Source organism: Phyllobates terribilis, unplaced genomic scaffold (genome assembly GCF_046119375.1).
Source record: "Phyllobates terribilis strain yellow unplaced genomic scaffold, ASM4611937v1 Scaffold_489__1_contigs__length_1346288, whole genome shotgun sequence".
In the NCBI taxonomy this organism is placed as follows: domain Eukaryota; kingdom Metazoa; phylum Chordata; class Amphibia; order Anura; family Dendrobatidae; genus Phyllobates; species Phyllobates terribilis.
The window spans coordinates 928373-951261 of record NW_027363249.1 but is presented as its reverse complement, the minus strand read 5'-3'; the positions used below and the strand labels follow the sequence as shown (position 1 = coordinate 951261).

Here is a 22889-nt window from a genome sequence, read left to right as displayed (position 1 = left end):
TACAGAAAAGGGCTTTCACAATTCACAAAGTCATTTGAACATTTTCAGATGGAGGAGAATGTTATGCTCTAGCAGCAAAATGCTGATCACACGATTGTGATACGGCCGGACTACACTACCAATAAAGCAGCCACAGCCGGTGACTGAGAAGACTATATGACCTCTCTGCATTTAGTGTTTACTACTCACCTGGGTAGTCATATGTAGGAATCTCCTCTTTACACCGCTCATCACCCCTCACATATGTCTCTGTAGTATTAATATGGGTCAGATCTTCACCCTGAAACAAATATTATAAAAGTCACAGACAGATGGAGAAGTCACATCTATGATCAGCTCTAATCCTGCCATCTCCACCGTTCTCATTACACAAGTAGAAAACATATAAAACTGGTGGATAAAACAAGACTGAACACAAGACCTTCACAGTCGTCTACACACCATAGGGGAGATCTCATGACACCTTCTCTCCATCTACCTGATGATCCTGAGGAACATTGGGATCTTCTTGTTTACAGTCCTGTGGAAGAAGAGGATGGGGACATCTCTCTGGTGTTGTCCTCTTACTGGATAGATCTGGAAGAAACACATACAGGGTCTGAATTCATTCTTTACATACAGATAATTTTAGGCCGTGTGTATTCAGTCCTGTCTATTACCTGGTGATGTGAGGGGCTGGGGAACCTCTGTCATGACGTCCTTGTACAGATCTTTGTGTCCTTTTAAATACTCCCACTCCTCCATGGAGAAATAGACAGCGACATCCTGACACCTTATAGGAACCTGACACATACAATGATATCATCATTCCCCAATCCCTTAATAGCGTACTGTATAATGTCCAAGCATTCCCAGCAGTGTCACCTCTCCAGTCAGCAACTCAATCATCTTGTAGGTGAGTTCTAGGATCTTCTGGTCATTGATGTCCTCATGTATGAAGGGATGAGGTGGAGGCCCCGTGATTGGGCTCAGGGGTCTTCTCCATTCCTCAGACATAGGGTCCTGACAGCGCTCACTAGAGGTCTTCTTCACTACTGTGTAATCCTGATAATGGAGAAACGCCTTAATAAATCTCAGTACAGACATTTCCAGAGTCCTCACCTCTCCAGTTCTGCCCATCTGTTATTCCCATAGATAAGAATGATGTAATGTGATGTCATCAGAATCTCTCACCTCTCCAGTAAGCCGGAAGAGGATCTCTAGGGTGAGGTGTAATATCCTCTCCGCCATCTTGTGTCTGTCCATATCCATCCTTGATGGGTAAAATCAGGAAAATTCTCTTCTATAAAAGAACTGAGAGGATCCAAAATTGTAGAGACCTGAATGAGAAGATGATGAGCCGATGTAACATCATAAATATTCTGTGTAATAATACAATTACTGGAGACAATAAGGGAAATATATGAGGAGATTTTTTATTTTACAGTATCTAGTTTTCTTCTTTACATCTAGTAATAAAACCTATATATTTTAGGCCACAGACAACAAGCAGTTTCTTCCTTGGAGTCTGTAGCTGAACACGTTTCTCAAAGACTCATCTTCCTTATTGCTAATTCTCATCTCATTTACCGACACTAGAATCGGCATTAGCAATACTGCAGGAGATATTCATTACACGTGACATGAGAAATAAATACTTCATGATGAAGACGACATCTTCATCTGCTACTACGGCTCTGTAAATATATTTGGCCAGAGTCCATCACTGACTACATCTCCACCGGCCGTCTATATGAATGTTTCCCGTCTTTCCTGGTCTGTAATCTTCTATCTCGTTAGATCTTATGTCTCATTCACACATAGAAGTTTGAGGCATTTAGAAAACCTTTTTTATTTTCACAAACACCTCGGACAGAAATTATTTGATACCAAAGTCTCCATGTACAGTGTTTTATGGAGTTTATTTCTGGCCTTAGACTTTCCTATATTACAAGAAAAACACCAGAAAAAAAACAGATATTAAAATGTTTCAAAAGAAAATTGGTACCAACAATTCTTGTAAAAAGAAAAAAACATGCAAAAATAAATTTTCTTATTTTTTAATACGTTAAACATTTAAGAAAAACAAAAAACCTCTTTTGGGCACCAGAACATAGATGTTCACCGCAGGGATGGCACAAGTGCGGCGGAAACACAAACCCTGGCAGTTTAACCACTTGCTGCTGACAAAAACAAACATGGCATCTAAGAAGGTTTGGTAGAGTTTTGCTGAAAGCCCCTTCTCCCCCAAGGTCTTGATAATATGGGGCAGTCTAGTTACAACGATACCATGGTAGTTTAACCACTTGCTACTGTCAAAAGCAAACATGGCATCTAATAAGGTTTGACAGAGTTGGGCTAAATGCCCCTCCTTCCCCAAGTACTCGATTGTTTGGGGCTACTTAGTTACTATAATACTTAAATGCCTAATAATGGTGTCTGGGCCTGCAATGTACAAAAGTCTATTAGGTCGGGCCTTTTACAAGGTCAAACCTGGCCTAAACAAGTTAGATAACAGAGTGTCTGACAAAATGTTCTCTTGAGAAAAAGTTAGTGTGAGAGAAGTTCCATGGGAAGAGAAAGAAAGAATGTATGTTATGCAAGGAGTGATAATAACATGATTTTAAAGCAAGCCGACAAAATGGAGTTGCTCTAGCATGAGTATCAATATGTCCTTTACACTTTTAACGCCCCCATACACATTAGACAAAAGTTGCATGAAAGCACTGATTTCGGGGGTTTGGTCGACTATATAATGTATTTGGGGGCCTCCCGACAGATGATGTCAGGGCAGAGAAGGATCTGGCATCCTGAATTTCAGAGGCTAATCCGTTTGTTTTTCCTGTAGATAATCCTCCGCTAGAGGAGTCTGGAGGAGACTCTCTCATACAGACCACAGGAAAGCTGGAATATTTGTGTGTATGGGGGAGTCAGGAGAGATAGCCGTCTGCCAAATGACCGTTCAGCCAACACTTATCTCATGTGTATGAGGCCGTTAGTATTACACTGACAGGCAGTGATAATACACGGCACTACAGTAGTACAGTGCATTATCTGAGCAATCAGAGGCTTGTATGTTGTATGATCGCACTAATGAGAGTTGTTTAAAAAAAGTTTTAAAAAAAAGTTTAACATGAAAAAAAATAGATCAGTTTTAGCAACAAGAAAAATCGGTCACTATACAGACTCACTGCACAATATTGGTTGAGTCACGTCCATAACAACTTTACTATATTCTATTATCCTATAGACATCCTATACACAGTGGAGTAGACTGAAATCACAGATCCCAATATAAAACATAAATATAACCATATATATATATAACCCGGACCAGATGGTATGGAGATGAATGAGGGAGACCAAAGTACAAAAATAAGCTTTACTGTACAAGAACTTGATATACATCAGATAGCAGGCACAACACTTCATGGATGCTTCTTTTGTATTATGCAGAGTCAAGAACCGGTTACACGTGTCGGTACTTAACTTTTGTTACAAGCTACAACAGTCCAGCAAATCATTATAAGTAGGTCCATCATCCCCTGTGGTAACCACAGCTCCCAGCTGATTTGTGAGTACCGTTCATAAGCGATAAATATAAATATATATATATATATATATATATATATATATATACATACATACATACACACACACACACACACAGTACAGTACAGACCAAAAGTTTGGACACACCTTCTCATTTAAAGATTTTTCTGTATTTTCTTGACTATGAACATTGTACATTCACACTGAAGGCATCAAAACTATGAATTAACACATGTGGAATTATATACTTAACAAAAAAGTGTGAAACAACTGAAAATATGTCTTATATTCTAGGTTCTTCAAAGTAGCCACCTTTTGCTTTGATGACTGCTTTGCACACTCTTGGCATTCTCTTGATGGTGTGTCCAAACTTTTGGTCTGTACTGCATATACAACACGGCTGCAAGGACAGTGCACGCACACTCAGCTCTGCTACATATGCACATTTATATGTTATATAATAATAATAATTTTTATTTATATAGCGCCAACATATTCCGCAGCAAACTTTTGGTCTGTACTGTATGTATGTATGTATGTATATATTATATATATATACACACACACACACACACACACACACACACACACACACACATACACTGTGGCTGGTGGGGGAGCGGCAGCGTAGCGGGGCACAGGAGGCAGGAGCCACCTACTGTAGACTACACTGTGCTCGCTGCTAAAGAAAATGAATATTCGCTGCTTCCCACGCCCATGGATGTGGGGAGCAGTGAATATTCATTCTCCTTAATAGCTCTCACAATGTTGCCGCAGCACGGCTACTGCTGCGGCTCGGCGGTCACGTGTGCTCACTATTAAAGAGAATGAATATTGCTGTGGCATTTCATCTTCAGTTCTTCGTAGGAGAACTCATGTCCCAGTTTGGCGACACTGTAGTTTCCTCTCCAGACAATTGTTTGCTTAAATTCTGTTAGTCTAAGATAAGGAATCGTCCATATCATTTCCCTTCCGCTGACATCCCCACTATCATCATGGGTCACTTCAACATCCCCATTGACACTTCCCTCTCATCTGCCTCTAAGCTTCTATCTCTCACTTCCTCTTTCGGCCTCGCTCAATGGTCCTCCACAGACACACTCAAAGATGTCCACACTCTGGACCTCATCTTCACCCGCCTCTGTTCCCTATCTAACCTCTCTAACTCACCTCTCCTTCTTTCTGACCACAACCTACTTATATTCTCTTCCCTCTCCTCTCGAGGTGCTCAATCCCCACTCCACAAACCTGCACACCCTCGCAGAAATCTTAAACACCTTGATCTACATTCACTTTCAGAGTCTCTTCTCCCTCTTGCAAACATAAGCTCCTTACACAATGCAGATGCTGCCGCTTTATATAACACCACTATATCTGCATCTCCCAAATCGGCTTCCCCTCTCAGACATACCAAAGCTCACAAAGCACAGCAGCCTGACTAAAGAACTGAGGCGGGCTTCCAGAGTTGCTGAGCAGAGATGGAAAAGATCCCACTCCAAAGAGCACTTCATTGCAATACTTTCAAGTCCACACTCACTGCAGCAAAGCAAACATACTGCTCATCTCTCATAGCTTCCCTGTCTCACAACCCTAAAAAGCTATTCACCACTTTCAATTCTCTCCTCCATCCCCCAGCACATCCTTCCTCTCCAATCATCTCAGCTGAAGACTTTGCCTCATTCTTCAAGCAGAAGATTGATAACATCAGAGAAAGCTTTGGCCGACAACCCCCACAGCCCCTGCTCATATCTACTCAGTCCTCCTCCTCCAAAACCAGCTTTTCCGCCATCACGGAAGATCAACTTTCCGCTCTACTCTCAAGATCACATCTCACTACAATGACTGCTCATTCTCCCTAGTCCCGCAAGCTTGCTGCCCCGGGGTAACCTTGGACTCTGATCTCTCCTTCAAACCACATATCCAAACCCTTTACACTTCCTGCCGACTCCAACTCAAAAATATTTTCCGGATCAGTACATTCCTTACTTAATAATCTGCAAAAACCATAGTCCATGCCCTCATCATCTCCCGCCTCGACTACTGCAACCTCCTGCTCTGTGTGGCCTCTGTTCTAACACTCTCGCACCTCTCCAATTTATACTAAACTCTGCTGCCTGACTAATCCACCTGTTACCTCGCTATTCGCTAGCCTCTCCCCTCTGTCAATCCCTTCACTGGTTCCCCATTACCCAGAGACTCCAGTACAAAGCCCTACCCATGACATACAAAGCCATCCACAACCTGTCTCCTCCATACATCTGTGACCTAGTCTCCCGGTACTTACCTACACACAACCTTCAATCCTCACAAGATCTCCTTCTCTACTCCACTCTATGCTCTTTGTCTCTGTTTTGCTCTCGCCTTGGAATCCAGATTCCCACTGCTATTATATCTTTGTTTTCCTTCAGAACGTACCATCTGATGTCGTTGACGCGCCCCCTGGGCCATGTTGTTAGGGATACCCGGAGCCGGATCAGATGGGGGTTGTAGTCTCCGAGTGGCTGTGACCCGGTCCGTGCCCAGGGTGTCAAACTCAGTGTGCGGCAGTCCTTGCAGATGTTCTTAGTGTCGACTACGCCACCCGTTGATTTGCGGTCAAAAGGCCGCCGCTGCAGGATGGTCCGCTGAGGCTGGTGGTGTGTGTGCAGCTGTGGTAGTATAACCCCCAACGGGAGGGGTATAGCCTCAGGGGGTCAGACGTGGAGGATGGTGGTTGTGAAGGTGCAGCAAGGAGACTCAGAGGCATGAAATGCAGTTTCAGGGTTTTTACTCACTGGTGTTGCTCGGGTCACTCTGTACAGCAGTGACCACCCAAGCCGTGCTGTGTCCACCAGGTGCGGGACTCGGTCAACTCCCGGGCAATTCCTGAGTATGGTCCTGAGCTCCCTTCTTCTCTCTCTCTGGCCGTTCCCACCAGGGATCCACCTGTGTCCGGCTCCCTCGGGTCTCTTGTTGGTTGAACCTTCCCTGGCTTCCCTGACCCTATGCTCGGTGTGCCATTCTGGTGGATTTGGTGAGGGTCGTGGCAGATCCTGCCCACGACCTCCGGTTCCTGGCTAAGGTTTGCTTTGGCCTCCGCCAGCTTGGGATCCGGTACCCTTTTGCCGACCCTTCACCCTTTTGTCCTTATTCTGGGATCTTGGGGTCCCCTCTCGTCCTGCTCCTCTGGGTCCCTCTTCCTTCTCCTCTCCTGGAGTTACTGCTGACTCTCTGACTGACTGACCCTGTCCTAAGATGGTGCCCACCTTATATACTCCCTCTATGTGTGAGCTCAGGTGACCAGCACCCAATGAGCTCCTACATTTACCCAGACTACTCCCCCTATCTGCCCCTACACTACTGGGATGTTCCACCCCCCTCCCACTCCAGCCAGGGACAGACGCTGTCGTACCTGCACATAAACTGGTGGGAGTACCGTTGATCTGTCCCCCGGAAATGGGATGTATGTAGTGCATGCAGCCTTCTAGCTCAGTTCCATACTCCATCCTTACCCGGGAGTGGAATACCACACCTCTGGCTTGAGGTGTAATACCCCTGTAGCAGCCGAGTCCTCAGGGTGCTACATTCCCCCCTGGTAAATCACAGCACGTCCTCGGGCTGTAAAAGAATACAAACTTCCAAAAACATACAATTTTTTTTCAAAACATCATAAACATATAAAACACTATATATATCATAAAACTTTTCATATTAAACTTTTCATATTAAACATTCTTGTTCCTCCAGCCACGGTGCAACTTGTGACCGGGTATAGTGCAACAGTCTCCTGTAGAAAAAACACAGTTTCCTATAAAACCGGTAGGGGGCGCCTTAGAAAGCGCAACTATATACAAGGGAAGGTATGGCCGCTCTCAGTCCTCGACCAGTGGGGAAAAGGGAAGGAATGACCGCTCTCAGTCCTCGGTCAGTGGGAAAAAGGAATAGCTGTTCACAGTCCTCAGCCTGTTAAGGGATAGGGACACACGGGTATTCACTTGCTGGTCCCGACGGGGACTACACTTTGGTAGCAACAGTTTTTGTACCCACACGGGTAACTATTTACATATTCTATTTACAGTTCATCAGTGGCGGTGTGCTCTTGGCTGAGGGTAATCTTTAGACCCGTCCGGGTCCTCTTGATCCTCCTCACCCCGTAGCTCCTTCTCAGTAAGTCTATGCACGTGCACGGCATACGGGCCCTTGGCGCACTGATGCCGGGTGAAGGTGACCTCATCACCCAGGTATAGGTCACGACCTCTGTGTCCCTCCAGCAGATGACTTTCAACGTCTCTGCGGGTGACAAAGACGTCGCCGGGGGTCTTGTGGTCCCGGATGAAACCCCACCCGTGCTCCAACTGGAATTTTATTACAGTCCCGCTGGCACGGGGACCGTGGGCAGCACGGGGGTTTCTGCGGGCTCGGCTCTTCTGCTCGGCGCTCTTCACTTGGAGCCGCTCCTCGCGGACCCGCCTCTCTCGTCGCTCTCTAGCAAAAACCTCCAATTGTTGCTGGCAGCACTCCGCACGCTGGGCTGCGGCTGCCCGGGTCTCCTCGGTGAACCCGATGAGGTCTTCTCCGGTGGGGTCCCACGCAAACTGCGCTTCCTCCAACGAGAGTGGGGTGATCTTGGCGGGCGCCGGAGCCGGGATCAGGGGCTCATCCAGGGGTCTTTCTTTCCGGAGTCGGGGATGGTGGAACTCCGGTGGCCACACAAAGGGCTGCCCATCCGGGCATGTGTGCTGGGCTAATAGGTCTTCACCCAGGTGTGGCGCTGTGGACGTTGAGGGCGCTGTTGTGGTGGCGGCGCCCGGGTTCACCAGGCCTTGCGACCAGGCCTGGGGCACCCTGAATGTAAAGGGCACCGTGAAGACGGCGGCACCCGGGGTTACCTGGCCCAGTGACCAGGCCGGTGGCTCAGTGGAGGTAGAGGGCGCTGTTGGCACTGCGGCGCCCGGGGGCACTCGGCCTTGCGACCAGGCCGGTGGCGTCTCCTGCTTGGCCGCGCTCTGGATCGAGGCGTGTGACGTCACAGGGGGCGTGGCCGCGGCTCCGGCCGCTTGAGGCCTAGCTTGGAGCGATGACGCAGCGGCTACGGGAACGGTAAGTGGGGCTTCGGGCTCTGCGACGGGGAGCTGGGGCAGGTTTACGGCTTCTGGGCACGGGATATTGTCGTCCCCATTACCTGCCTTCATCTCTTCGGCTCCCTCCGCGGCGTCGTCTCCGGCCGTCGTCCCTCCTTCGCCGTCCTCAGAGGTGGACTTGCTCCTCGCTGCGGGTGGCATGCTTCGCTGGCAGGCTCCAGCCTGCAGGGCCATCTCTCGGGTCCATGCGGCCAGTACGTCCCGCTGCACTCGGGCCATCCTCTGAGCCAAGCCCTCCAGTGCGGTCTGTGCACGCTCCCGGTCTCGGGGGAGCTGTGCCAGGATCTCCACCAGGCCTTCTGGGGTTGTCGCTTGCAACAGGCTCCTGACCACTGGGTCGGTGCTGCCTGCCTCTCCCTCCATCTCCGGGTACGGCTCCTCCAGACTCCTCCAGGCTGCTCCCATCTTCTTCCTTTTGTTCTGTATCCGCCCACATTGGGGGTCGTCCTGGGGCAACTTTGTGATTGCCAGTTCCAGGGGCAGTTCCCTCACGCTGATGGACATATCAATCATCACAGTCTCTGCTGGTGGGGGCGGTTTCCACTTTTGGCGCCATTTCCGATCCTGGCCCACGATGGGAGGTGGCCTCTTGCCATCCTCTGGCACGCCCATCATGGCGTCCGCTCTGCCAAGGCGGGAAATCTTCTCAGATGGCGGGAACCGCTTCCCAGTGGCGGGAAACACTGCAGATGGCGGGAAAAGACTGCAGATGACGGGCAAATGGCGGGAACTGATCCGAGATGGCGTCCGATGGCGGGGACCCTCTGGAATTGGCGGGAGACTTCGTTTTGAGGTAAATGCGAATTTTTCTTCAGGCACGCAGTACCCGGTTGTTGCGGGCACGTGATCCTGCCGACTACGCCAAAGTTGACGCGCCCCCTGGGCCATGTTGTTAGGGATACCCGGAGCCGGATCAGATGGGGGTTGTAGTCTCCGAGTGGCTGTGACCCGGTCCGTGCCCAGGGTGTCAAACTCAGTGTGCGGCAGTCCTTGCAGATGTTCTTAGTGTCGACTACGCCACCCGTTGATTTGCGGTCAAAGGGCCGCCGCTGCAGGATGGTCCGCTGAGGCTGGTGGTGTGTGTGCAGCTGTGGTAGTATAACCCCCAACGGGAGGGGTATAGCCTCAGGGGGTCAGACGTGGAGGATGGTGGTTGTGAAGGTGCAGCAAGGAGACTCAGAGGCATGAAATGCAGTTTCAGGGTTTTTACTCACTGGTGTTGCTCGGGTCACTCTGTACAGCAGTGACCACCCAAGCCGTGCTGCGTCCACCAGGTGCGGGACTCGGTCAACTCCCGGGCAATTCCTGAGTATGGTCCTGAGCTCCCTTCTTCTCTCTCTCTGGCCGTTCCCACCAGGGATCCACCTGTGTCCGGCTCCCTCGGGTCTCTTGTTGGTTGAACCTTCCCTGGCTTCCCTGACCCTATGCTCGGTGTGCCATTCTGGTGGATTTGGTGAGGGTCGTGGCAGATCCTGCCCACGACCTCCGGTTCCTGGCTAAGGTTTGCTTTGGCCTCCGCCAGCTTGGGATCCGGTACCCTTTTGCCGACCCTTCACCCTTTTGTCCTTATTCTGGGATCTTGGGGTCCCCTCTCGTCCTGCTCCTCTGGGTCCCTCTTCCTTCTCCTCTCCTGGAGTTACTGCTGACTCTCTGACTGACTGACCCTGTCCTAAGATGGTGCCCACCTTATATACTCCCTCTATGTGTGAGCTCAGGTGACCAGCACCCAATGAGCTCCTACATTTACCCAGACTACTCCCCCTATCTGCCCCTACACTACTGGGATGTTCCACCCCCCTCCCACTCCAGCCAGGGACAGACGCTGTCGTACCTGCACATAAACTGGTGGGAGTACCGTTGATCTGTCCCCCGGAAATGGGATGTATGTAGTGCATGCAGCCTTCTAGCTCAGTTCCATACTCCATCCTTACCCGGGAGTGGAATACCACACCTCTGGCTTGAGGTGTAATACCCCTGTAGCAGCCGAGTCCTCAGGGTGCTACATTCCCCCCTGGTAAATCACAGCACGTCCTCGGGCTGTAAAAGAATACAAACTTCCAAAAACATACAATTTTTTTTCAAAACATCATAAACATATAAAACACTATATATATCATAAAACTTTTCATATTAAACTTTTCATATTAAACATTCTTGTTCCTCCAGCCACGGTGCAACTTGTGACCGGGTATAGTGCAACAGTCTCCTGTAGAAAAAACACAGTTTCCTATAAAACCGGTAGGGGGCGCCTTAGAAAGCGCAACTATATACAAGGGAAGGTATGGCCGCTCTCAGTCCTCGACCAGTGGGGAAAAGGGAAGGAATGACCGCTCTCAGTCCTCGGTCAGTGGGAAAAAGGAATGGCTGTTCACAGTCCTCAGCCTGTTAAGGGATAGGGACACACGGGTATTCACTTGCTGGTCCCGACGGGGACTACACTTTGGTAGCAACAGTTTTTGTACCCACACGGGTAACTATTTACATATTCTATTTACAGTTCATCAGTGGCGGTGTGCTCTTGGCTGAGGGTAATCTTTAGACCCGTCCGGGTCCTCTTGATCCTCCTCACCCCGTAGCTCCTTCTCAGTAAGTCTATGCACGTGCACGGCATACGGGCCCTTGGCGCACTGATGCCGGGTGAAGGTGACCTCATCACCCAGGTATAGGTCACGACCTCTGTGTCCCTCCAGTAGATGACTTTCAACGTCTCTGCGGGTGACAAAGACGTCGCCGGGGGTCTTGTGGTCCCGGATGAAACCCCACCCGTGCTCCAACTGGAATTTTATTACAGTCCCGCTGGCACGGGGACCGTGGGCAGCACGGGGGTTTCTGCGGGCTCGGCTCTTCTGCTCGGCGCTCTTCACTTGGAGCCGCTCCTCGCGGACCCGCCTCTCTCGTCGCTCTCTAGCAAAAACCTCCAATTGTTGCTGGCAGCACTCCGCACGCTGGGCTGCGGCTGCCCGGGTCTCCTCGGTGAACCCGATGAGGTCTTCTCCGGTGGGGTCCCACGCAAACTGCGCTTCCTCCAACGAGAGTGGGGTGATCTTGGCGGGCGCCGGAGCCGGGATCAGGGGCTCATCCAGGGGTCTTTCTTTCCGGAGTCGGGGATGGTGGAACTCCGGTGGCCACACAAAGGGCTGCCCATCCGGGCATGTGTGCTGGGCTAATAGGTCTTCACCCAGGTGTGGCGCTGTGGACGTTGAGGGCGCTGTTGTGGTGGCGGCGCCCGGGTTCACCAGGCCTTGCGACCAGGCCTGGGGCACCCTGAATGTAAAGGGCACCGTGAAGACGGCGGCACCCGGGGTTACCTGGCCCAGTGACCAGGCCGGTGGCTCAGTGGAGGTAGAGGGCGCTGTTGGCACTGCGGCGCCCGGGGGCACTCGGCCTTGCGACCAGGCCGGTGGCGTCTCCTGCTTGGCCGCGCTCTGGATCGAGGCGTGTGACGTCACAGGGGGCGTGGCCGCGGCTCCGGCCGCTTGAGGCCTAGCTTGGAGCGATGACGCAGCGGCTACGGGAACGGTAAGTGGGGCTTCGGGCTCTGCGACGGGGAGCTGGGGCAGGTTTACGGCTTCTGGGCACGGGATATTGTCGTCCCCATTACCTGCCTTCATCTCTTCGGCTCCCTCCGCGGCGTCGTCTCCGGCCGTCGTCCCTCCTTCGCCGTCCTCAGAGGTGGACTTGCTCCTCGCTGCGGGTGGCATGCTTCGCTGGCAGGCTCCAGCCTGCAGGGCCATCTCTCGGGTCCATGCGGCCAGTACGTCCCGCTGCACTCGGGCCATCCTCTGAGCCAAGCCCTCCAGTGCGGTCTGTGCACGCTCCCGGTCTCGGGGGAGCTGTGCCAGGATCTCCACCAGGCCTTCTGGGGTTGTCGCTTGCAACAGGCTCCTGACCACTGGGTCGGTGCTGCCTGCCTCTCCCTCCATCTCCGGGTACGGCTCCTCCAGACTCCTCCAGGCTGCTCCCATCTTCTTCCTTTTGTTCTGTATCCGCCCACATTGGGGGTCGTCCTGGGGCAACTTTGTGATTGCCAGTTCCAGGGGCAGTTCCCTCACGCTGATGGACATATCAATCATCACAGTCTCTGCTGGTGGGGGCGGTTTCCACTTTTGGCGCCATTTCCGATCCTGGCCCACGATGGGAGGTGGCCTCTTGCCATCCTCTGGCACGCCCATAATGGCGTCCGCTCTGCCAAGGCGGGAAATCTTCTCAGATGGCGGGAACCGCTTCCCAGTGGCGGGAAACACTGCAGATGGCGGGAAAAGACTGCAGATGACGGGCAAATGGCGGGAACTGATCCGAGATGGCGTCCGATGGCGGGGACCCTCTGGAATTGGCGGGAGACTTCGTTTTGAGGTAAATGCGAATTTTTCTTCAGGCACGCAGTACCCGGTTGTTGCGGGCACGTGATCCTGCCGACTACGCCAAAGTTGACGCGCCCCCTGGGCCATGTTGTTAGGGATACCCGGAGCCGGATCAGATGGGGGTTGTAGTCTCCGAGTGGCTGTGACCCGGTCCGTGCCCAGGGTGTCAAACTCAGTGTGCGGCAGTCCTTGCAGATGTTCTTAGTGTCGACTACGCCACCCGTTGATTTGCGGTCAAAAGGCCGCCGCTGCAGGATGGTCCGCTGAGGCTGGTGGTGTGTGTGCAGCTGTGGTAGTATAACCCCCAACGGGAGGGGTATAGCCTCAGGGGGTCAGACGTGGAGGATGGTGGTTGTGAAGGTGCAGCAAGGAGACTCAGAGGCATGAAATGCAGTTTCAGTGTTTTTACTCACTGGTGTTGCTCGGGTCACTCTGTACAGCAGTGACCACCCAAGCCGTGCTGCGTCCACCAGGTGCGGGACTCGGTCAACTCCCGGGCAATTCCTGAGTATGGTCCTGAGCTCCCTTCTTCTCTCTCTCTCTCTGGCCGTTCCCACCAGGGATCCACCTGTGTCCGGCTCCCTCGGGTCTCTTGTTGGTTGAACCTTCCCTGACTTCCCTGACCCTATGCTCGGTGTGCCATTCTGGTGGATTTGGTGAGGGTCGTGGCAGATCCTGCCCACGACCTCCGGTTCCTGGCTAAGGTTTGCTTTGGCCTCCGCCAGCTTGGGATCCGGTACCCTTTTGCCGACCCTTCACCCTTTTGTCCTTATTCTGGGATCTTGGGGTCCCCTCTCGTCCTGCTCCTCTGGGTCCCTCTTCCTTCTCCTCTCCTGGAGTTACTGCTGACTCTCTGACTGACTGACTGACCCTGTCCTAAGATGGTGCCCACCTTATATACTCCCTCTATGTGTGAGCTCAGGTGACCAGCACCCAATGAGCTCCTACATTTACCCAGACTACCCCCCCTATCTGCCCCTACACTACTGGGATGTTTCACCCCCCTCCCACTCCAGCCAGGGACAGACGCTGTCGTACCTGCACATAAACTGGTGGGAGTACCGTTGATCTGTCCCCCGGAAATGGGATGTATGTAGTGCATGCAGCCTTCTAGCTCAGTTCCATACTCCATCCTTACCCGGGAGTGGAATACCACACCTCTGGCTTGAGGTGTAATACCCCTGTAGCAGCCGAGTCCTCAGGGTGCTACATCTACCTTTGGGCACACAACACCATATCAATTCAAGTCACCAGGTAGACCAAAAATTGGTATTTCTCACTTAATTTTCCCTATCTGACTCATCACCAGGAAATTGTTCTCCTGTATGCCCATGTAGCTCAGAATGAGGCTCCTACAAAGTATAATGGCCCCCACACAGTATGATGGCCCCCACAGCCCCTCATAGAGTATTATGGCCACAATAGCCTGCTAAACAAAATGAGGACACGCACTCAATATGGAGGCCATTAAAGTCCATCAAAGCACCCAACACAGTTTAACGGCCCCCAGCAGCCACCCACTCTCTATGAGAGCCCCAACAGCCCTTCACTTAATATGATGCCACCATAATTACTTAAGAAAAAAAACACACACACACACACACACACACACCTCAACCAACCCCGTTCCTGGGTGCACTGCTCCGGTCTGTGCAGTGTGAGTACTGAGGCTCCATACTACAGGTGTAATGTAGTGACATCATTCTGCCTGCAGTGCACAGAGACTCAGATTCACAGGCGAAGGCTGAATGATGGATAAGTGAGCTTTCGACTTCCTGATTCATTATCGTATTCAATGGTATTACCGTCACAGGAATGTGGATGTAGCTGAAATTTTGATGATTGGGAAGGAGAGGGTGCCCATTGCTGACCCGCACCGAGCACTCTCAATTCACAGGCATTATAGTGGCCACATGGGCTGCCACTATGGATGATATGCCCCTGCCTATCCAACTATTGTGTGGTAAATATCTTATAGGTTCTGGGTTCATTAGTATCTGCACCAAGAATGGTGCTGAGTTTTTATTAATTGCCATGGGGTAGTCGGTGAGATGGGTGGTACAAAATTGTGTGTCTAATGGGTAGTACTGTGGGAAACCCTCCGCCCCCCAAATTAAAATATATGCACTAAAAACTGGACTAACATATATATACTTAAAACTACAAGCTGAATGGCTTACCCTATCCTGTACCTAAACAAAGCTGTTACAGCCTAAGTGTGGAGTTTGGCACCCCTAAGAGACGACAATGGCATCCCCACTCACCGGTGGCTGTCCCTCAGAAGCCCTAGATAACCCTGATACATAACCCTGATACATATACATACATACATACATACATATATATATATATATATCTCAAACAATACACTGATACATTAAATAGGACCACGTATGTCTCAAGGTATATGTAAAGGAAAGGGTATGGTACTCATCTGAGAATGTTTCAATAATCCGCCTCAACGTGTTTCCCCAACAGCTTCATCAGGAGGCTTGATACAAGGATGTTAATTCATGATGTTCAGCATAGTGTGCCTAACAGCCAGGTGTCCATGTTTAAATATCCCAAAACCCCTCCCCAGACTAGGAGAACCATTCCCTTTCCTAAAAGTGAATTGTCATAGGATATACAGAATGGAGTCTGTCTACAATAATGTACTGCGCTTGAGCTTCTTCTCATGCGCGAGAGGTCCGATAATGTCCATCTCCTAGTGTGCATGTCCGGAAGTGACTAGCTATAAAGTTTAACGGCAGATAAACTGATTGCTGCCACGCTACTCGTATCCTTCACTGCGCATGACCGTAGTTATGCATTCCACGCCGGAGAGCATCTAGGGTAATTTTTGGCGATTGTGCATGTCCGGACGTGCCGGAGTGCATATTGAATCTGGATTGCATTCCTCCCATATAGAAAAGTCCTGTCTCTGAGATCAGCGTCATGGGAGACTAAAAACAAGTATTGCACACCCTCCCATCATGAAATAGGCATGTAGATCTACTTTATCACTACATAAAATATGGGATGAGAGCCCACAGTATATTCCTAAATGGCCAAATTTGACCCCCATTACATAATTGGAGATATACAATGATCACCACACTTGTTAATTACTAAATAGTATATGTGTGATATAACTGATAAGAAATAATTCTGATATAGAAGCTCAGATCTCTTGATGAAGTAAAACAGTATGTGACCCTCATTCACTGGGAACTGAGTAGAAATGGGTAGAGCATAAAACCCAAAAATGTAATTCAGAATATGGATGTATTCACACAAACAGGCATAGGAAATTTGCTCATCGAGTCCCTTAGGGGCTCGTGAATCCAGTCTGGAAATCCACTCTCTTTCCTTTTTGATACATCTATTGTGATCACCTCCTCTGACACTGGGTTTAACCACCACAATGATACAAAAGGAGATGTTTCCCTCGATGTGCACTGTTCATGTGTCTCACTAATTGGGGTGTCCTGACCATGGCATAAATTACCCAAAAGCCCCTTCCCCCACCCTCCTCCTAGACTGCCTCTTGCTCGTTCATACATAATCTAGGGGACAGGTGCATGTGGCCATATATAAAAGTCCTGAGGTTTTACAGTTGGAATAATCCCACTGAAAAAAGATTTTAACTGTAGAGGAACTCGAGAAAGATTTACATGGTCTCATCCAACTAAATGTACAGCATTATCCACATGTAAAGAAACCGCAGACTCTTCAATCCAGCTAAGTCCACTTGGGTGCAGGTTTTTATAGAAACTATGCACTAAACGGTCCCTAATTGACCAACCCTTTCTGAAAGTTATTGTGGGAGTAGATCACACAGCACCCTCAGGTCCAGGGTTTTCTCAGGATATTAAAGATATGGTCACTCTGATTCTCGTAAGTTCCTATTACTCGTGTTATCCCATCTTTTTCTTGCTCTCTTGGTTAGGTATGGAGGAGTGTCGGTCTCTCCCGATTTTCTGCAAATAATTGTGTGAAATCCAAAATGTACTGTAGGTACCCTTTTTCCATGAATCTGGTGTTCATGTCTATTGCCTGTATATTAAAATCTGTGACATTAGAGCAGTCTCATCTCAACCGTAAAAATTGGCCCTTGGATATTGCTTTTTTTTAAGGAGGATGGGGTGGTGACTATCCCACTTCAATAGTTTATTAGTGCTTCTAGGTTTATGGTAGATGAGTGTCCCTAGGGTCCCATCCCCTTCATTCTTGATTAGTACATACAGGAAAGGCAACTGGCAATATTTAACCCCTTTCTGACGTATGACCTAATTGTACGTCTTGGTGACCTGGGCCTATTAGACCAATGACGTACTATTAGGTCATACGGCAATCGCGCCCGCACACAAGCGGTGCGATCGTCGACGGGTGTCAGCTGATTGTCACAGCTGACACCCGGTACTATGTGCAGGGAGCGGTCCCGCACCGTTCCCGGCACATTAACCCCCTCAATGCTGCGATCGAAGTCGATCACAGCATTGCGGTGGCAAGGGGAGGTGATCAGGATACTCACCTCCTCTTCCGGCCTCAAGCGCTGTCTGCCGCGGCTTCCCGGATGTTGCCATGACGACCCGATCTCGTCATGACAACATCCGGGTCACCAGAGAGCAGGAAGATTCTTTGGACATGCGCAGTGCATGACAAAAGAATCTTCTCCCTGTGCAGCACTGACAGCCTGTACAACACAGGAATGGTGCAGCATTCCTGTGCTATACAGGCAATCAGAATAAAAAAAAGTGAAAGTCCCAGAGTGGAACACAGAATAAAAGTCCACAAAGTGTTAAAAAATGAAAATAATAAAAAAAAAAATTGTAAAAATATTATAAAAAAAAATAAAAAAAAAGAATCCACCAAAAATAAAAATATAATGTACCCATCAATAAATATTATGGAAAAAAGAAATCAAAAAACAAAAAAGTACACATATTTGGTATCGCCACGTCCGGAACGACCCGATGTATAAAACTGTCCCACTAGTTAACCCCTTCAGTGAGCACGGTAAAAAAATAAAATTAAAAAAAGCAAAAAACAATGCTTTATCATCATACGGCCAAACAAAAACTGAAATAACACGCAATCAAAAAGACGAATATAAATAAAAAGGTTACCGCTGAAAACATAATCTTTTCCCGCAAAAAACAAGCTGCCATACAGCTCCATCAGCCGAAAAATAAAAAAGTTATAGCTCTCAGAATAAAGCGATGCAAAAAAATATTTTTTTCTATAAAATGTCTTTTATTGTGTAAAAGCGCCAAAACATAGAAAAACAATATAAATGTGGTACCGCTGTAAACGTACTGACCCGAAGAATAAAGCTACCTTATCAATTTTACCACACGCGGAACAGCATAAAAAAAAAACCATGAAAAAAATTCTGGAATTGCTGTGTTTTGTTTATTCTGCCTCCCAAAAATCGGAATAGAAAGCGATCAAAAATTGTCAAGTGCCTGAAAATGGTACCAATAAAAACGTCAAGTCATCCCGCAAAAAGCTAGCCATCATATGACTGTCGGCCAAAATATAGAAAAATTATAGCTCTCAAAATATGGCGATGCAAAAACTAGATTTTACAAATAAATGCGTCTTTTAGTGTGTGACAGCTGTCAATCATAAAAACCCGATATGATTCTGGCATCTCTGTAATCGCACCGACCCGAAGAATAAAGTCGTCTAATCACTTATACTGCACGAGGAACGGCGCAAAAAATAAACTCTAGGGTTAGGGTTGGGTAGGGATTTTTTTCAAAAGTTAAAAAAAAAAAAAGATGACGATATGGCGACTAGTGTTGAGCACAAGTGCTCGCTACTTGAGTTTGCATCGGGTGCTTGGGTATGCACTGAGTATCGTGAGTGCTCAAGTGACATGCTCGAGTCTCTGCCCCATATGCTTCATGGCCAAAAAACCTTGCGGGGATTGCCTGCTATGCACGAGCGATCCCCGCATGGTTTTTTTGGGGTGTCTAATAACCATGAAACATGCGAGCGGGGACTCGAGCATGTCACTCGAGCACGCACGATACATGGTGCATACCCGTGTACCTGATGTAGACTCAAGTAGCGAGCACTTGCGCTCAACACTAATGATAACATTAGGTCATCATATTGAATAAGTTATCAAATTCTGTGTCGTACCTCTGGGTTCAAAATGTTCACTATACCCCTTGATAAAATCCTTGAGGGGTGTAGTTTCCAAAATGGGGTCACGTGTGGGGGGGTTTCCACTGTTTAGGCACATCAGGGGCTCTCCAAACGTGACATGGTGTCCGCTCTCAATTCCAGCCAATTTTGCGTTCAAAAAGTCACACAATGCTCCTTCCCTTCTGAACTCTGCCGTGCGCCCAAACACTGTATTTTCCCCACCTATGGGGTATTGGCGTACTCAGGAGAAATTGCACAACAGTTTTTGGGGTCAATTTTCTCCTCTTACCCTTGTGAAAATAAAAAAAACGGGGGCTAAAACATTTTTGTGGAAAAAGTTAGATTTTTTTTATTTTCACAGCTCCATGTTATAAACTTCTCCAAAGCACTTGGGGGTTCAGGGTGCTCACCACACATCTAGATAAGTTCCCTGAGGGGTCTAGTTTCCAAAATGGTGTCACTTGTGGGTTTTTTCCGCTGTTTTAGGCACACCAGGGGCACATCCGCTAAGTATTCAAGTAAATTTTACATTCAAAAAGTCAGATGGCGCTCCTTCCCTTCGGAACCCTGCCGTGCGCTCAAACAGTGGTTTTCCCCCCACATATGGGGTATCTGCGTGCTCAGGAGGAATTGTACAACAAATTGCATGGTGCAATTTCTCCAGTTACCCACAAATGCAAAATTGGAGGCTGAAAAACATTTTTGTGGGAAAAATGTGAAAATGTTATTTTTACGGCTCAATGTTCTAAACTTCGGTGAAGCACCTGGGGGTTCAAGGTGCTCACCACAGATCTAGATTAGTTCCCTGAGGGGGTCTAGTTTCCAAAATGGTGTTACTTGTGGGGGTTTCCACTGTTTAGGCTCTCCAAACGCAACATGGTGTCTGCTAATTATTCAAGCAAATTTTACAATGAAAAAGTCAAATGGCGCTCCTTCCCTTCCGAACCCTGCCGAATGCCCAAGCAGTGGTTTTCCCCCACATATGGGGTATCGGCTTACTCAGGAGAAATGGCACAACAAACTATATGGTGCAATTTTTCCTGTTACCCTTCTGAAAATGCAAAATTGGGGGCTGAAAAACATTTTTGTGGGAAAAATGTGAAAATTGTATTTTTACGGCTCAATGTTCTAAACTTCGGTGAAGCACCTGGGCGCTCCTTCTCTTCCGAGCTCTGCTGTGCGCCCAAACAGTGTTTTTTCCCCACATATGGGGTATCTGCGTGCTCAGGGCAAATTGCACAACAAATTTTGGGGTCCATTTTTCCTATTACCTCTGCGAAAAAAAAAAAAAAAAAATGGATCTAAAGTAACATTTTTGTGAAAAAAGTTAAAAGTTCATTTTTTCCTTCCACATTCCAAAAATTCCTGTGAAGCACCTGAAGGGTTAATAAAGTTCTTGAATGTGGTTTTGAGCACCTTGAGGGGTGTAGTTTTTAGAATGGTGTCACTTTTGGGTATTTTCTGTCATAAAGACCCCTCAAAGTGACTTCAAATGTGATGTGGTCCCTAAAAAAATGATTTTGTAAATTTTGTTGGAAAAATGAGAAATCAATGGTCATCTTTTAACCCTTATAGCTCCCTAATAAAAAAAAATTTTGGTTCCAAAACTGTGCTGATGTAAAGTAGATATGTGGGAAATGATATTTATTAACTATTTTGTGTGACATATATCTCTGATTTAAGGGCATAAAAATTAAAATTTTGAAAATTGCAAAATTTTCACCAAATTTCCGTTTTTTTTTCACCAATAAACGCAAGTGTTATCGGAGAAATTTTACCACTATCATGAAGTACAATATGTCACAAAAAAACAATCTCAGAATCAGGGGGATCCGTTGAAGCATTCCAGAGTAATTACCTCATAAAGTGACAGTGGTCAGAATTGTAAAAATTGGCCCGGTCATTAACGTGCAAACCACCCTCGGGGGTAAAGAGGTTAAACTCTGATATAAATCGAAGGCCCACTCTATTGATGTTGAGTTACCTGACAAATTCAAGAAACTTTTCACTCGTTCCTGACCAGATGATAAAAATGTCGTCAATATATCTATACTAAGCCCCAAGATATGGTTGCCACCACTTATGATCATCTATGAATATTGTGTTTTCCTCCCACCAGCCCAGAAATAGGTTAACATTCGAGGGGGCACAGCGGCTCCCCATCGCAGTACCCCTGAGCTGGTGGAAGTACTTCCTGTCAAAAAGAAAGAAGTTATTATTAGTAAGAGTGAATTTTAGAAGATCCTCCATGAAGTCATTATGTCTGCTACACTCTACTGATCTCGATTTCAAGAAACGTCTTACTCCTCTGATACCATCCTCATGCGGAATATTACTGTACAAAGACTAGACATCTACACTGTGTTCCAAATTATTATGCAAATAATATTTTCTCAGATTTTCCCAAATTACCTATATGAATTGCAGTCATTGTAATTTTCCAGTCAAATAACTATTAGAGTACAATTGAAAGGTTTTTGTACAAACTGCCTATGATAACAGTATATTTTTTTAAAAATAAAACACTCAAACTGCACTCAAAATGCATGTTCCAAATTATTATGCTCAGCAGAGTTTTCAACCTTTTCATTTTAATAAAGAACAAAAAAATGGTCATTTTTGAAATTATAAGCATTAGCAGGTTATTACAAACTGAAATCAAACAGTTTTCAACTCAAAACTTTATTCTAGGTGATGTTACATTTGCACATAGGACCGCATGTTCGAAAGGAGCTTCTGAACTCTCTCGTCCATTGAATTTGTCAGGTTTTGGATGGTTTCTGCTACAATTGTTTTGCATGAGTACAGAATACCCTCCCAGAGCTGTTGCTTAGATGTGAACTGCCTCCGGCCATCATAGACACTCCTTTTGATGATGCTCCAGAGGTTCTCAATGAGGTTGAGGTCAGGGGATCATGGGGGCCACACCATAAGTTTGTCCCCTTTTATGCCCATAGCAGCCAGAGATGCAGATGTGTTATGTGCAGCACGAGACGGTGCATTATCATGCATGAAAATGATCATGCTGCGGAATGCACGGTTCTTCTTCTTGAACCATGGCAGGAAGTGCTGCTTGAGAAACTCAACATACATTATGGAGTTCATCTTTACCCCTTCAGGGATCCTAAAGGGGCCGACAATCCCTCTCCCCATGATTCCAGCCCAAAACATTACTCCACCTCCTCCTTGTTGGCGCCGTAGCCGTGTTTGCATGGGGTGTCCATCAACCAGCCATCCTCCACTCCATCCATCTGGACCATCGAGCGTTGCACGGCACTCATCGGTGAACAAAACAGTTCGATGGTCCAGATGGATGGAGTGGGCATAAAAGGGTACAAACTTATGGTGTGGCCCCCATGCTCCCCTGATCTCAACCCCATTGAGAACCTCTGGAGCATCATCAAAAGGAGTGTCTATGATGGCGGGAGGCAGTTCACATCTAAGCAACAGCTCTGGGAGGGTATTCTGTCCTCATGCAAAACAATTGAAGCAGAAACCATCCAAAACCTGACAAATTCAATGGACGAGAGAGTTCAGAAGCTCCTTTCGAACAAGGGGTCCTATGTGCAAATGTAACATCACCTAGAATAAAGTTTTGAGTTGAAAACTGTTTGATTTCAGTTTGTAATAACCTGCTAATGCTTATAATTTCAAAAATGACCATTTTTTTGTTCTTTATTAAAATGAAAAGGTTGAAAACTCTGCTGTGCATAAAAATTTGGAACATGCATTTTGA

General features: G+C 47.7%; 1 protein-coding gene across 1 annotated transcript in view; it reads right to left on the bottom strand.

Moving 5' to 3' along the window:
- Positions 1–22889, bottom strand: part of LOC141230061 (uncharacterized) — a 42607-nt gene that overhangs the window by 4266 nt on the left and 15452 nt on the right. Inside the window, exons 2-6 of the mRNA XM_073667550.1 lie at positions 1174–1319; positions 865–1044; positions 660–783; positions 479–576; positions 190–280 (exon numbers count right to left, since the gene is read on the bottom strand). Of these exons, the coding sequence (XP_073523651.1) occupies positions 190–280; positions 479–576; positions 660–783; positions 865–1044; positions 1174–1251 (571 nt within the window). The 5' untranslated portion in view covers positions 1252–1319. The remainder of the gene's footprint in view (positions 1–189; positions 281–478; positions 577–659; positions 784–864; positions 1045–1173; positions 1320–22889) is intronic.